The 12433-nt window shown below is 46.9% G+C and overlaps 1 protein-coding gene across 1 annotated transcript; it reads right to left on the reverse strand.

The window, feature by feature from the left end:
* Window positions 1-4064: 4064 nt before the first annotated feature.
* On the reverse strand, window positions 4065-12062 carry PRDM13 (PR/SET domain 13; the record flags this gene model as incomplete). Its single annotated transcript, XM_084780551.1, is given in 5 exon segments — window positions 4065-6345; window positions 9715-9835; window positions 10118-10249; window positions 11776-11999; window positions 12002-12062. Coding segments are annotated over 5 exon segments (2235 nt in total). The 3' UTR covers window positions 4065-4648.
* Window positions 12063-12433: the final 371 nt, after the last annotated feature.

Raw genomic sequence — 12433 nt, forward strand, 5'->3', positions numbered from 1 at the left:
GCACTTGCATTCATGTCCTACAATCGCCAACTATGAAAAAGTGCACATGAATAGGGGGAAAGTGAGGACATGATATTTAGATAGCTAATGTATTTCATTTTAAATGAAATCTAAATTTAAGTTTATTCATTTCACGTGAAAATGTTTGTCTTCATCTGTTTAACTCAAACAACCAATTTTCCCTTTGATGATATGACTTCTACATTTTTCAACAAACTTGTGTTTTAGTTTTTTTTTAATCTATTGACGTAGAACGTTTAAGTTTAAATAACACGTACTAAAAATGAAACCAATGTCTTTTTAAAAGGCCATCCACCAAATCTTGGTCCCTTTTTGTAGGACCTTTGGATGGTTTCCAAGTCAGAGGCATTTACAAGTTGTCTGTCGCACGTTTTCCCCTAATTTGAATTGAACCATAGTTGCAGATGACAGAAGCTCTCCTTTCATCTTTTGTAGGAAGGTCGCCCAGCTCCTAGCGAGCTACCCGGGAGCTCCTTCTGAAACTAAACACTTAGGCTGCGCCTTCTGTTGAGTTCTCCCTCTTCTGCTCACACCTGGGTGGCCAAGGGTCACCTATGACCTCGATGGTGGCTGTGCTTCTGCTTTCTTCCCTATGGGGAGGCGGCAGATGGCGAGGTCGCAGGGCGCTGGTGCGCAGCTCCCTGCCACAGCCAGGCAGGACTCGGAACGGGGGACGAGCCTGGCTGCAACCGCTCGGCTGCAGCGGGTCGCCGTTGCTTTTCGAGTGCATTTGCTCCGTCGCCCCACCCGGAAACTCCCGCTCTCAGGGAGCGAAGCTGAGTCTTTAAAGTGCGCTAGTAAACAACAGCTTACCACTGTGCTGCGGGCCTGAAGCTACCACACTGCCCGAAGGCCCGGCTGCCACCGCCCAGGTTCCAGAGCACTGCGAGTCCGCCACCAATGGCCACCCTAGCTACAAGGCGTGAGCCAATGGGGGCTTTAGGAATGAATAATGACAATGACAGTCTAGTCCGCTCAGCTCAGCGGACCACAACGCTAACCATTCACTTGCTCTGAGCTTAGAATTCCCCACCACTGCCAAACCATGGCACTTCTAGAAGTCTTGGCTCTCCTCTAGACTACGGAAGGGAGGTGTGCGCTTGCCCGCCTCTGCCCTGTGCTTCTGTTTACACTCAACCCTCACAGCCCAGGCAAGCTTTTGAAAAATTAGTAAGTGGAAACGAAAATGGCATTTTCTCCCATCATCAACCTTTGGAACTGGCTTCTGGGCTTACAATGGAAACCGAACAGAGGTCTGAAAAAGTTTCCCAAGTGTAGAAAGCCTCTACTTACCGAAATTGATGTGACCTCATGAGGGACTAGAAGAACAAAGTCAAGCTGGTATCCTGAACAAGCTGCTAATGCTTATAAAACCTAGTATCAGCCCTTCTCTTTACAGTGTAGTCTTTTACATGGAAGCAGAGAATTACTTACTAGAGTAAAAATGAGAGCTTTCTGTGCACCAGGCATAATTTCTAAGCTACTTACCAGCATCACCTTGGAATGTTCAAAACTGCTCCATTGCTTATTGTGTCCTCTGTTACAAACGAAGAAACAGTAGCAACAGACTGTCTGGCACAGAATGTGACAGTCGTAAGTGCCAGAGGCAAAGCCAAAACCCAGATGTATCTGACCTTTTTAAGTTAGCAAAACTTTTCAATATCCAAATTAACTAAAGCTAGACAATACGGAAGCTTTCTCTTCTAGAAAGCATGAATCGCCATCCTTTGCTTTCTTTCTTCCTTTCTTTCTTTTAATTTATCTTTTGGTACAAAAAAAATTTTTTATTAAAATCCAGGAACTATTCAGTGCCTTTAGCATTGCTCTCTCAGAACGAGTTATGGTCACCAAGTTAAGAATTACTGAGTGAAGGGAAGTAGAGAAAGGGACACATGCTTGGAATTCTAGCACTAAATAGAGGCACTAAGGCAGGAGGATTCCTCTGAGTTCAAGGCCAGCCTAAGGTACATAGCAAAATTCTGTCTTTAAAAAAAAAATAAAAAAATAAAAAATAAAAAATAAAAACTTCATTTACCAGATTGTGTTTTACTGATTTGACTTAGGCATAGAAATAAATAATGTCTATTATTTATATAGTTAGAATGCATGCATGAACAAATAGGGGGGTTGTCTTAGTCAACCTTTGGAAAATTACAAACAAGCTGCAATTAAGAGCTTTGTAAATGTATGTTTAATTTTTATTTTTAATGTTACAATCTATTCTGACAGGGAGAAATGGGTGGCTGGGCTTTTGTTTTATTAAAAAAATTTTTTTTAGCAATTTTCAATGTATTTCATTTAACCAAACAATTCTTAACTTGTTTGTTTATTGACCATTTTCCCACAAAACAAGAACCACAGCAATTAGTAGTGGTTGTAGAAATAAAGTGCAGGAGCTGCTTTTATAGCTAATAGAATATTTCTCGTGTTTCAAACCTGGGAGCCTTTCTAACTTTCCCTGAGGATTTATAAAATCTGATTTCAAAAGGGAAAATTTTTTCTTTTCAGTATTCTACCCAAGGATGAATCTGCTTTCAAGTGACAATTGCTACAAAGGACAAGGCTACAAAGGACAAAAACATGATAATTAAGCAAGTGGTGAAAAACTGAATTATGGAACCTAGGTTTAACAAGCAAATGCTAACCATGAGTATCAAGCATAGATGTTCAAGATCATCTCTGAAGCCCCGTTATGGAAAGGAAAAAAATGCAGATAGTTTAGGAATCTGGCCCAGAATAGTTCCTCAACAAATGTATGTTTACCATTATGTCCACAAGAGTTCTCTCTTTCTCTCTCTATCTCTCTCTCTCTCTCTCTCTCTCTCTCACACACACACACACACACACACACACACACACACACACACACGTTTCTGTGTTTCTGTCTCCCTACATCCCTTTATGCCTTACACAAGAAAACAATGTCAAGCCAGCTAATATCAAAAACCTAAATTTTCCAACACATACCTTCACTTCTCACAGAAAGAATTTTTTTAAAAAAAAAAAAAGCACCATTAAGAGAAATCAAATGTTCTTGGTTGTGAGGTGGGGGGAGGTGCTGACAACTGCCTAGAGACCAAGGCAGTGTTTCCAATCAGGAGACAACAGTGGGATTCAGGATTCAGGACTCAAGGACAAGGTTGGATGAACATGGCCATCCCAAACCTATCCAAAGTTTCTGATAACATGCCAAATTCTTTAACACCTGGACCATTGGTGTACCTGCCTTTAACTAAGGGCCTAATTCTCTACTTCTAAAAGGAGATGGGGAAATAGTCCTAGGATGTATATCTAACATCGCTTTTTAAACATAGCAAATACAGTCACTGCTAACAATTTTGCTATTCTAATTATTGTCTACATACCGTAATCTAATGACATTTTCTCTCCTGTAAAATGGAACCAAAACTGACAGCACAAAGTTGTTGGAAGAAATAAAAGGGGAGGGAGACTTAAGCCCCTCCAACAAAATAGGTCCTCCTTTAGTGTTGGTTGAATTAATACTAAAGTGTATGACTCATAAAGGACTTTGGACAAATTTCCTCTTATATCCCCAAGGTAAACTGTCAAAAAAGTAGACAAAAAAAATTACTGATTCCAGTTCCACGATTCTTTGTGACAAGGAAATATATGGAAAGTTGTTTTGCTTTAGTCTTGTTGTATACTTTTTCTAGAAGGTCCCTGATTTGAACATAGAAACAAGTATCATGATTAACAATGGTTTTAGAAGCCAGTGAGTTTTGCCTGCTTTAAGTACACCCTGATTAACATTAATTCTGTGAATAATACAAATCCTCTATGACTTAACTTGTCAAGTTTCCTCAAAGGTTGTCTTCAAATTAAATTATTTCTTTAAATGTTTAAATGGTCATCTGAAGTAAGCAAGTAATAGAATTCTCATTTGTATCTTTATTATTCTTAAAGATTGCACAAAATGGAAACAAGAGCAAAGTACTGTATCCACTGTACATCATCCATTATAAAACAACATAAACATCTGGACTCTACCAAATAGGACTTTATTTATATAGTGCGTGCTTTTAGATTCATGCGTTATTTTACATTTATCATTATTCTCTCATAAATAGTTGCAACTTGACCAATTTGTACATCCACTACCACAGTAAACTCCACGTGACAAAGAGTGATCTCTGACAAGAGAACAGATGAAAAACGGAAACGTGTTTGGGTGTCACATCTACTGTTGTGCCTGCTATGCAGTGAAATACTTAACATAAAATTCACGCGGAACATCTTTTCAAAAGGCACGGACTTCCCCCACAGAAAAAAAACGTTTTTTAAAACGCGTGCCAATTAAAATCATCACCTTTGAGGGCACTGAGATACTTGTATTGATGAGATCCGGGACCCCAAGACCAGAATGTTTGCAGGGCAAAAGGTTATGCCAGAGTCCAGGGGCCTACCCACGTCCTGTGGGTTGTTCATTGACTGTGTTTCTATAACTCATCCTTAAACTTTGCTCCACTCCAGAACTGGAGCGGCTCACTTCCAAATCCGACACCCTCCCAGAATTACATTATGAACCAAGGACATTATTAACCAAGTCCTTCTTGTCACCACCTCACTCTACTCTGTCCATGTCCCTGCCCCTTCCTTGGAAGACGTGTTAGGAGGCGTGCTCGCCAGGGCCCCCAGCCTCAGGGTCGCTCTGGTCGTCGGTGAAGCAGACGTCCACATCACTGTCCTCGCTCTTGGGATCCCCAGGCTCCAGAGCATAGCCAGGCTCAGCTCCTGGGCCCTCACCTGCCTTGGCGATCAGGCTTTGGCCAGGGTGGCGGGACTTGACGTGACGCTCCAGGTCTCGGCGGCGCACCAACACCTTGCCGCAGAACTCGCAGCGATAGGGTGTGTTGCCTTCTGCATGCAGTCGGATGTGCTTGTTGAGATTGCTGGGGTCGCCGAAGGGCCGCAGGCACACTTTGCACTTTAGCGGCTTGTAGCCTGTGTGCGTCCGCATATGGATCTTGAGCCCGTACTTGCGCGAGTACAACTTGCCACAGTAAAGACACAAGTGGCCCGTCTTGGGCTTGCCTGCCGCGCTCCCGGAGCCGCTCCCGACGCTTGCCGCGGCTACTACGGCTGGAGGCAGAGTCCCCGAGTCCAGGCGAGCGCGACCCTTCCCGGCCGCCATCTCCGACAGCTGCTGAGTGTGCATGGCGATCTCGCGGTCGATACTGGCCAGGGAGCCCAGCTCGGCAGGGCCGATCGCCGCCGCAGCAGCAGCCGGCCCGCTCAAATAGGAGATGGATTCGGGGTATTTGAGCAGCCCGCCCAAGTGCAGCTTGAGAGGGTAATAGGCGGCAGGTGGCCCGTAGAGCAGGTCTCCGCTATACACAGTGAAAGCAGGCATGACGGCTGGCAGGGGGCTGCACTCGCCGCTGGAGTAAGCTTTGAGCCCGCTGGCGTCGAGGGGCGGCAGCGCACAGCGTTCCAGGGGGAGCCCAGGCGCAGGGAGAGCGGCGTAGCGCGCGGCAGGCAGCCCGGTGGTGGCGGCGGCGGCGGGAGGGGCGCGCTCCACGTGCTTGAAGGCGGACGCTTCTTCCGGGTGGCCCGCGAGGAAGGGGAAGGCACGCAGGGCCCCGGGACACTGCAGGCCGGGCGGCGGCGGGTCTCCCGCGAGCAGGCACTTGGGGTGGTGGTGATGGTGATGAGCGTGGTGGTGATGGTGGCCCGTCGGGTTCTCCCCATTGCCGGGGCGCCCGCCTATCCGGCCCCCGCCCAGCAGCCGGCCCAGAGCCAACCCCGGTCCCTTGCCGCCACCCTCTTCCCGGTAGGGGTCGCCCTGCGCTGCTGCCCGGGCTAAGCCTGCGGGTTTGAAAGCGGAGCGCACACCGGGGTAGAAAGCCAGACCCCCATTGCCGGCTGAGGAGCCGCCCACAATCCCCAAGAAGTGACCGTGGGCGCGGGCCGGCCCGCTGGCGTCCAGGGGGCGGTCTGGCTGCTCTTTGCCCTTCTTGGGAGTTCCCCACTTGCCCGGGGGAGGTGAGGTGGCTGGGGGCGCCAAGGAAGCCTCGCGCTTGATGCTCTCCCGCGCCCCGCAGGCCTGGGTAAACTGAGTGGCCTGTGCTGGGGGCCGCAGAGAGGCTGCCTGGACCGGCGCGGTCAAGTCCGAAGCAGTTGGTTTCGGAGGGAGGCCAAGACCTTCTGCCACCGGGGCAGCACCAGGCCGGGAGGCATGCTCCTGATGCAGGAAGGCGCGGCCCCCGCCGCCACTGAGCACACAGTGGAAACGCAGGTGTGCCTTGAGACTGTTAGGGTATCTAAAGGTCCTCCAGCAGTACCAGCAGATATAGCGCTCCTCCCCTGTGCAAAAAAAGAGTGGAAGAGTAACCAGGTGAGAAGCAAAGAAGCCAGGAAGAAAGCGCCAGCACAACAGGCATTAGCCCAAGTTTTAACCTGCTGGAGGGGGGGGGGGCGGCGTGGCGGGGGGGGGGGGGGTGGAAGGGTGAAGTCTTAGAATGATAAAGTTTAGTAATCCTATCAAGACCCTCCCAAGGCTTGTAAATGGCCAATTCTTGTCGCCTCCATCCTCAAAGGCCTACTCAAAGAGTAAAACAGGTGACCCGGGCCTTTCCGATGAAGACTTCCACCAAGCCCTCATAGTAAATCTCTCTTGGAAGAGCAGTGCTCAGGAAGGCTGGCCGGAAAGAGCAGAGAGCAGCTGTTGCCTTAAATCAAGTGTTGAGGCTGTGCTGTGCTGTGCCCATCTGTTGGCGTTTACAGAATAGGTGGCGTATGTCAAGGAGTTTGGAAAAACTAAACAAAGGCCAATCTAATAGTCGTGAGCGCCTCATTACCAGGCAAGACAATGTCCTGTATGTATGGGCCATATGTAATCATTCCTTTTCATATAACAATGTCTTTTGTGTCCGCTCTCCGCCCTTTTTTACCCCCTCCCCGTCTTAACCACTTGCCTGAGGTTTTCCTGGAGTGTGACCAAATGAGCCCCCACATAAGGGGGCTATTCTTCAAAAGTACTTGCATCCTTATTTCCTTTTTAGCTTCATCTGATTGGATTGGAGATTAAAAATCCTACTTCCTGATATTCTATAATGGATGATGGTGTTCTGAGAAAGATGGTGTAGCATTGTCCTGTCTGGTTTTTTTTTACCTGGTAGTTAATTAACTCCTAGGTAGCTGCACAGATGCAAACTTAGGAAAGCACTTAGGCAAGATACATTTCATTTAGTTAATATATAAAAATGAGAAATGTGCTCAGCCTTTTAAGGTGCAGATTTCTCTATCACGAGTGGTTTGTGCGTGTGTGTCTGTGTGTGTGTGTGTGTGTGTGTGTGCGCGCGCGCGCGCGTGTGTGTGCACTTGTAGTGTCAATTCTTTGTGTCTCTTACATTATAACTGTTTTGACTTGCTAGGGTCTGTGAACACAAACCAGAGACAGGTGTATGAGACAGCTACTAATCCAGTGCTGGAAACTAATTTCTACATATTGCTGTGCATACAATGCAGTTATTTTTTAAGTGGTTGATTGATAATACTAAAGGTGCCTGTGAGAAGTTGATTGGGCCACAAGGAAAGTACATTGTAGATCTCTTAAGATTTACTGGAAAAGTTACAGTCTCAGCCTTTATGTGCACTCAACTCACACTTTCAAAACATCACTACAGAGCCAGGCATGATCGTACATGCCTTTACTCCCAGCACTTGGGAAGCAAAGATGGGCAGATCTTTGGGAGTTAGAGGTCAGCTTGGTCTACATAAAGAGTTCCAAGCCAGCCAGGGTTACATAGCAAGACTGTCTCAAAGGAGAGGAGCAGAGGTCAAAGGAGAATTGGGAGAAATGGGGAGACAGAAGGATTAGCCTATCATAGCCTATTACAGTTGTTTGGTGAAGACTTAGACAAGACCATCTCAATATTCCTGTAGCCTGTGTTAAACATTCGCATAAAGCAACTCTTGGAAAAAGAAAGATGGATGGCCCTTGGTTTTCTTGGCATTGTATGAAGTTCAGAAGCTGCTTTGCTGCAGCTCTTCAAAAGAGTTTTCAGTCTGTTCCAGAATGACCCTGCCCTGCAGAGCCAAGTAAACCTTGTTCTTAAAACAAAGGGTCAGTAACTTAATCCTTCTATGAAGTTAAAACTGACTGAAGTTAGCCAGTGTTGTAAAGGGATATGGTATCCCTACTTATTTCTTTCTTTTCCCAAAGTTTAAGGTGTGTGTGTGTGTGTGTGTGTGTGTGTGTGTGTGTGTGTGTGTGTGTGTTATTCCACACATCACTTTTCCAGCTTATCTTCATCAACAGGTTCTGCAGACCCTAAAGTTCAACTCTTGCCAAGCGAACCAAACACTCTTCATAAGTGACTTTGCCCCTCCCCATCATGTCATAACTTTAAGGATTTCAGACATTCTCAATCTAGAAATACAAGGGTCAAAATAGGATATACCTTCTCTAACAGGAAAAGTATGTTTTTTTATATTAGCAGTTGTCATGTGGCATTTATAAAAACCAGCTGTCAGAAATAAAATACACAGTTAAACAGGTTGCTTTTCTCTGTTTGGTCATCCCTACAGAAAAGTATTCTGCGTAGAAGTGGCTGGCACAATTTGTTATAGCGTGTCAAGTTTGAGAGTTCCTTGTGACGCTGCTTGTACTTATTAGTGACAAAATAATCTGATAATGTGGTTCAAGGAACAAACTATATTAGGAGAATTCTTATGAATATTGGACCTACGTATCTATTTAAAAAAAACAAATAGGATTGATTTCCAGAGGACAGTGACACTTTGAAGTGAAATGACTCAGGGCTCTGAATAACCTGTCCGGCTCATGAAGTGTTTCCTAATTACCACACTTTTATCAATATATACCTGTTTCTAAATGGGTGCAATAGAGCAGCAGTTCCGGAGGAGATCATATTAAAAATACTTTGGAACACTTATTTGTTGTCTATAAATAAATGGCTTCTTGGGGAAAAAAAATTACAAACAAGCCAAAACAATTGGCAAGGGAGGGAGAGAAGACCCGGGGAAGGCTTATGAAGGATGAAAATGGAGTCTCAAGACCTTAACTACGTTAGCACCTTCACACCTTCTTCCCATAGCAAATGTCCTTCAGTGTTGTGTGGAGGGTTTGGAAATGTTTTTCTTTTTAGTTGCTGTACCTTAATTTGCATAAATTGGCTCTTGGCTTAGAAGGAATCAAATAAACCTGCGAAGAAACTGAGATATACCCAGATTCAACTTAAGTAGGCTTATGAGGGAGAAATGAATAAATACCATTTTAAAGAAGGATGTTAGTGCCTGCTGCCAAGGGACCAGGTGTAAGCACTGTGATGCTTCTAAATGCCATCAAATACATTACTCTCCTGAAAAACTAACCGAAAGAGCAACCTCATGCCTTCTTAAAAAGCATTCTAGGTTTAAGCTTTGGTCTCTAGAACTCAAGTGTAATTGTTGTAGCATATTAATTCTCCTTTCCTGTTTCTTAACTGAATAGATACCTGTCAGAGTATGAATATGGGAAAGAAAGAACCCATGAAGTTCATGAGGAGTGTTCCTCTGGTGTTGGGACCACTTGCTAATGGTTTAAGGCAGCAGTTTCCTCTCTGTGTAAAGAATGTTCCTCAGTTCTGGGATCAGCTCCCACAACCCAGAAGAGCTGGATTCTACTCTTGCGCACCCTCAAGGTTGGGGAGACCTTCTCAGGGGCAGTACCTTTCTCATCATGAGTCGGAGTTGCAGTCGTGGGGATGTCAAACCACTGAGCCAAGGAGTTAGAATACCACACAGTCAGCTCTTCCCCTGGCTGTACGTCTCGCAATGCCCGATAGAAGATCTAGGACACAAAAAATAAGATTCTCTGTCACCACCCCGGGTGGTTAAGAATAAAGGTTCAAAGGCTGACAGTGTGATCCACAAGAAGCTGTGTGATAGCTTGGGATCCCATCCTTCATTCTTTAAAAGTCAAAACAAAAGTATCTTCCTTACAGGGTCATTGGTACTTTAAAGAGAGAACTCTCGCCTTTCAAAAGTTCTTTGCTCATTAAATGCCTGGCTGCCTTGGGGACCATTAATAGATGGAATTGGAATTGACAGTGATTAGGGGCACTGACAGTACCTGTCCTCCTGGTAAGTCTGCAATAGCTTCCAGAGTCTGTTCCTGGGGGTTCCTGGCTGCCCGGATTAACCCTATCCACTCCAGAGGGGAGCCCCCTGACTCGTCCACCAGCTCCCCTCTCACCATGCGCACCTGCAATACAAGCAGTGGTCATTCCCCCACATGCCACAGCCAGGCTCACAACCCAGAGGCAAGTTTATCCTCCATCCCACCCAACTCAGGAAAATGTTCTCTTTAACCCAACTTCTAGGAGCTGCTGGGAGAATAGTTCTTTAGGGGGTGGAAAATGAGGGAGGCTAAGTAGTAGACAGTACCACCACCACCACCACCACCACCACCACCACCACCACCACACACCTTGGAAATATTCTCAGAGCTCCTGGGTGCATCTTGTTGCAAAGCGCCCCACCTCTTCCCCAAATGAGGTTCTGGGATCCTTAAACCAGGACAGAAGTGCCTCCAAGTTCAAGCTCGCTGGTGCAGCACTTCTACCCTATTCCTCAGCCTCTCAATTCTCTTGTACAGCACGTAGGTGCAAGTGAACTCGGCAGTGAAATGCTCAGAACAAAGCGAGCACGGAGAAATTTTGCCTGCAGCTAGCAGGCCATTTAAAAGCAATTAAATTGCGGTTAAAGAGAGAGGCGTGGTGAGCTACAAAACCGGGTGTGTAGACCGGAATGAGAGACTAGGGGCTTTTTCCGGCACCAGGAGAAAAGTTCAGGCCCTGCTGCTCAAATACGAATGATGCTTCTTACAAGAAAGCTCTAGGTGGCTACTAACAAAAAAAAAAAAAAAGATCTTCCCATCTTAAATGAGTTTGGACTTCAATTCCTGGTTGCAGTCTGCCAGTCCTTGGTTGTGAAGGCGTACCCCATCCTCTGTGGGCAAGAGCCTTTAAAGTGTGTGTGTGTGTGTGTGTGTGTGTCTGTGTGTGTGTGTGTGTGTGTGTGTGTCTGTGTGTGTGTGTATGTTTGTGTGTGTTTGCGGGGGAGGGGGTGGCGGAGTTGAAGAGTTGTACCTGGCCTCTCTGGGACTCTCAGAGCCAGCTGCAAGGGTCCCAACTGTGCGTCCCCAGTTGAGTAGGGTGGGCTCCCCTACCTCCTAACAGCTATCAAAATTCATCACCACCTGGCTCATCCTCTCGGTTTCCTACCCAAACCTACAAGCAAGTTAGCGGGTGGGGGGATAGTCTAAGAACTAGGAGCCTCACAAGAAGTATCTCTTTGGTGAAATGGAATTAGATTGTTTAAAACAAAATTTAAGCCTCATATTAGTAAACAGAAGGGGAGAGAAATCCTCCCCGCCCGATACCTCCAGCGAAAAGTGTATGCCTGGAAAGGAAGCAAGGACCAAGGTAGGAGTTAGGAGCCTCCATCACCTTGCTGAGGACACCCAGGAGCTCTGGGGAAACTGCCCTTTCCCAGAGGCCCCCATACCTACAGACCCTGGCGCTCTAGAATCCGTTCTCGCTCAGCTCTGCGGTCCCTTCAGCCCGCCCAACATCCAGTTCAGTTATGAGACATGCTAAGGATAATTGGATGGTCTGCGTATTTAGCAGGTATCCCTTTTCTCTGCTGCTCCTCTCTATCCCATTTCTGGATCAGGGCAATAAATAGGAGGCGAATGGCAAGGGATGGAGATCCAGAACGCCCTAGTACCTTTTTCTTGGGCCCTGGTTCTCTGCGATCTGACAGGTACTTGCCCAGCTTGAAGGTGCCAGGCACCGGCCCTAGGCGCAAGCCAGCCGGGATGCAGCAGTCAGCGTTCACGCTGGTGGCTGGAGTGCGGGAAGTTCCGTGCATTGTTGCCACCGCCGCCAGGCAGGCGCTGGGGCTCGCCGGGTCCTCCGCGGGGCGCAAGTGACAGAACCAGGAGCAGCCTCATGCGAAGAGAGAGCCGCACCCCGACGTGCGTCTTCTGCCCGCGGAGTGACGCGGGCGGGCATGCACTGCGCCTTTTCAATCCGGGCGGGCGCCTTTTGGCACCGTGAGCGCAAGGGCGCGGAGTTTGGTGAGAGAGTTGCGCTGTGAAGCAGCTGCAGAGTCCCACCCGAGAGGGTCACATGGAGTGGTTCCCTCAGCCCCCTGCATAATCGAGGCCTCTGAATGGCTAGCACACAATGGTCCAGGCGACCTTCCCATTCCTAAAAATCCAATTTGTCAAGGGCGAAGAAAAGGCGCTGGTGAATCAAAGGTCCGGCGGGACCATTAATCCTCAGCATGGGGTATTGTCCCTGAGACAGTTACGATATTTTAAGTGACAAATCCACTGTATAATTTCTCCATAAATTTTACTTCCTTTTATTGTTCACCGACA

Source organism: Acomys minous, assembly GCF_964271855.1.
Source record: "Acomys minous genome assembly, chromosome: 1".
Classification (NCBI taxonomy): Eukaryota; Metazoa; Chordata; class Mammalia; order Rodentia; family Muridae; genus Acomys; species Acomys minous.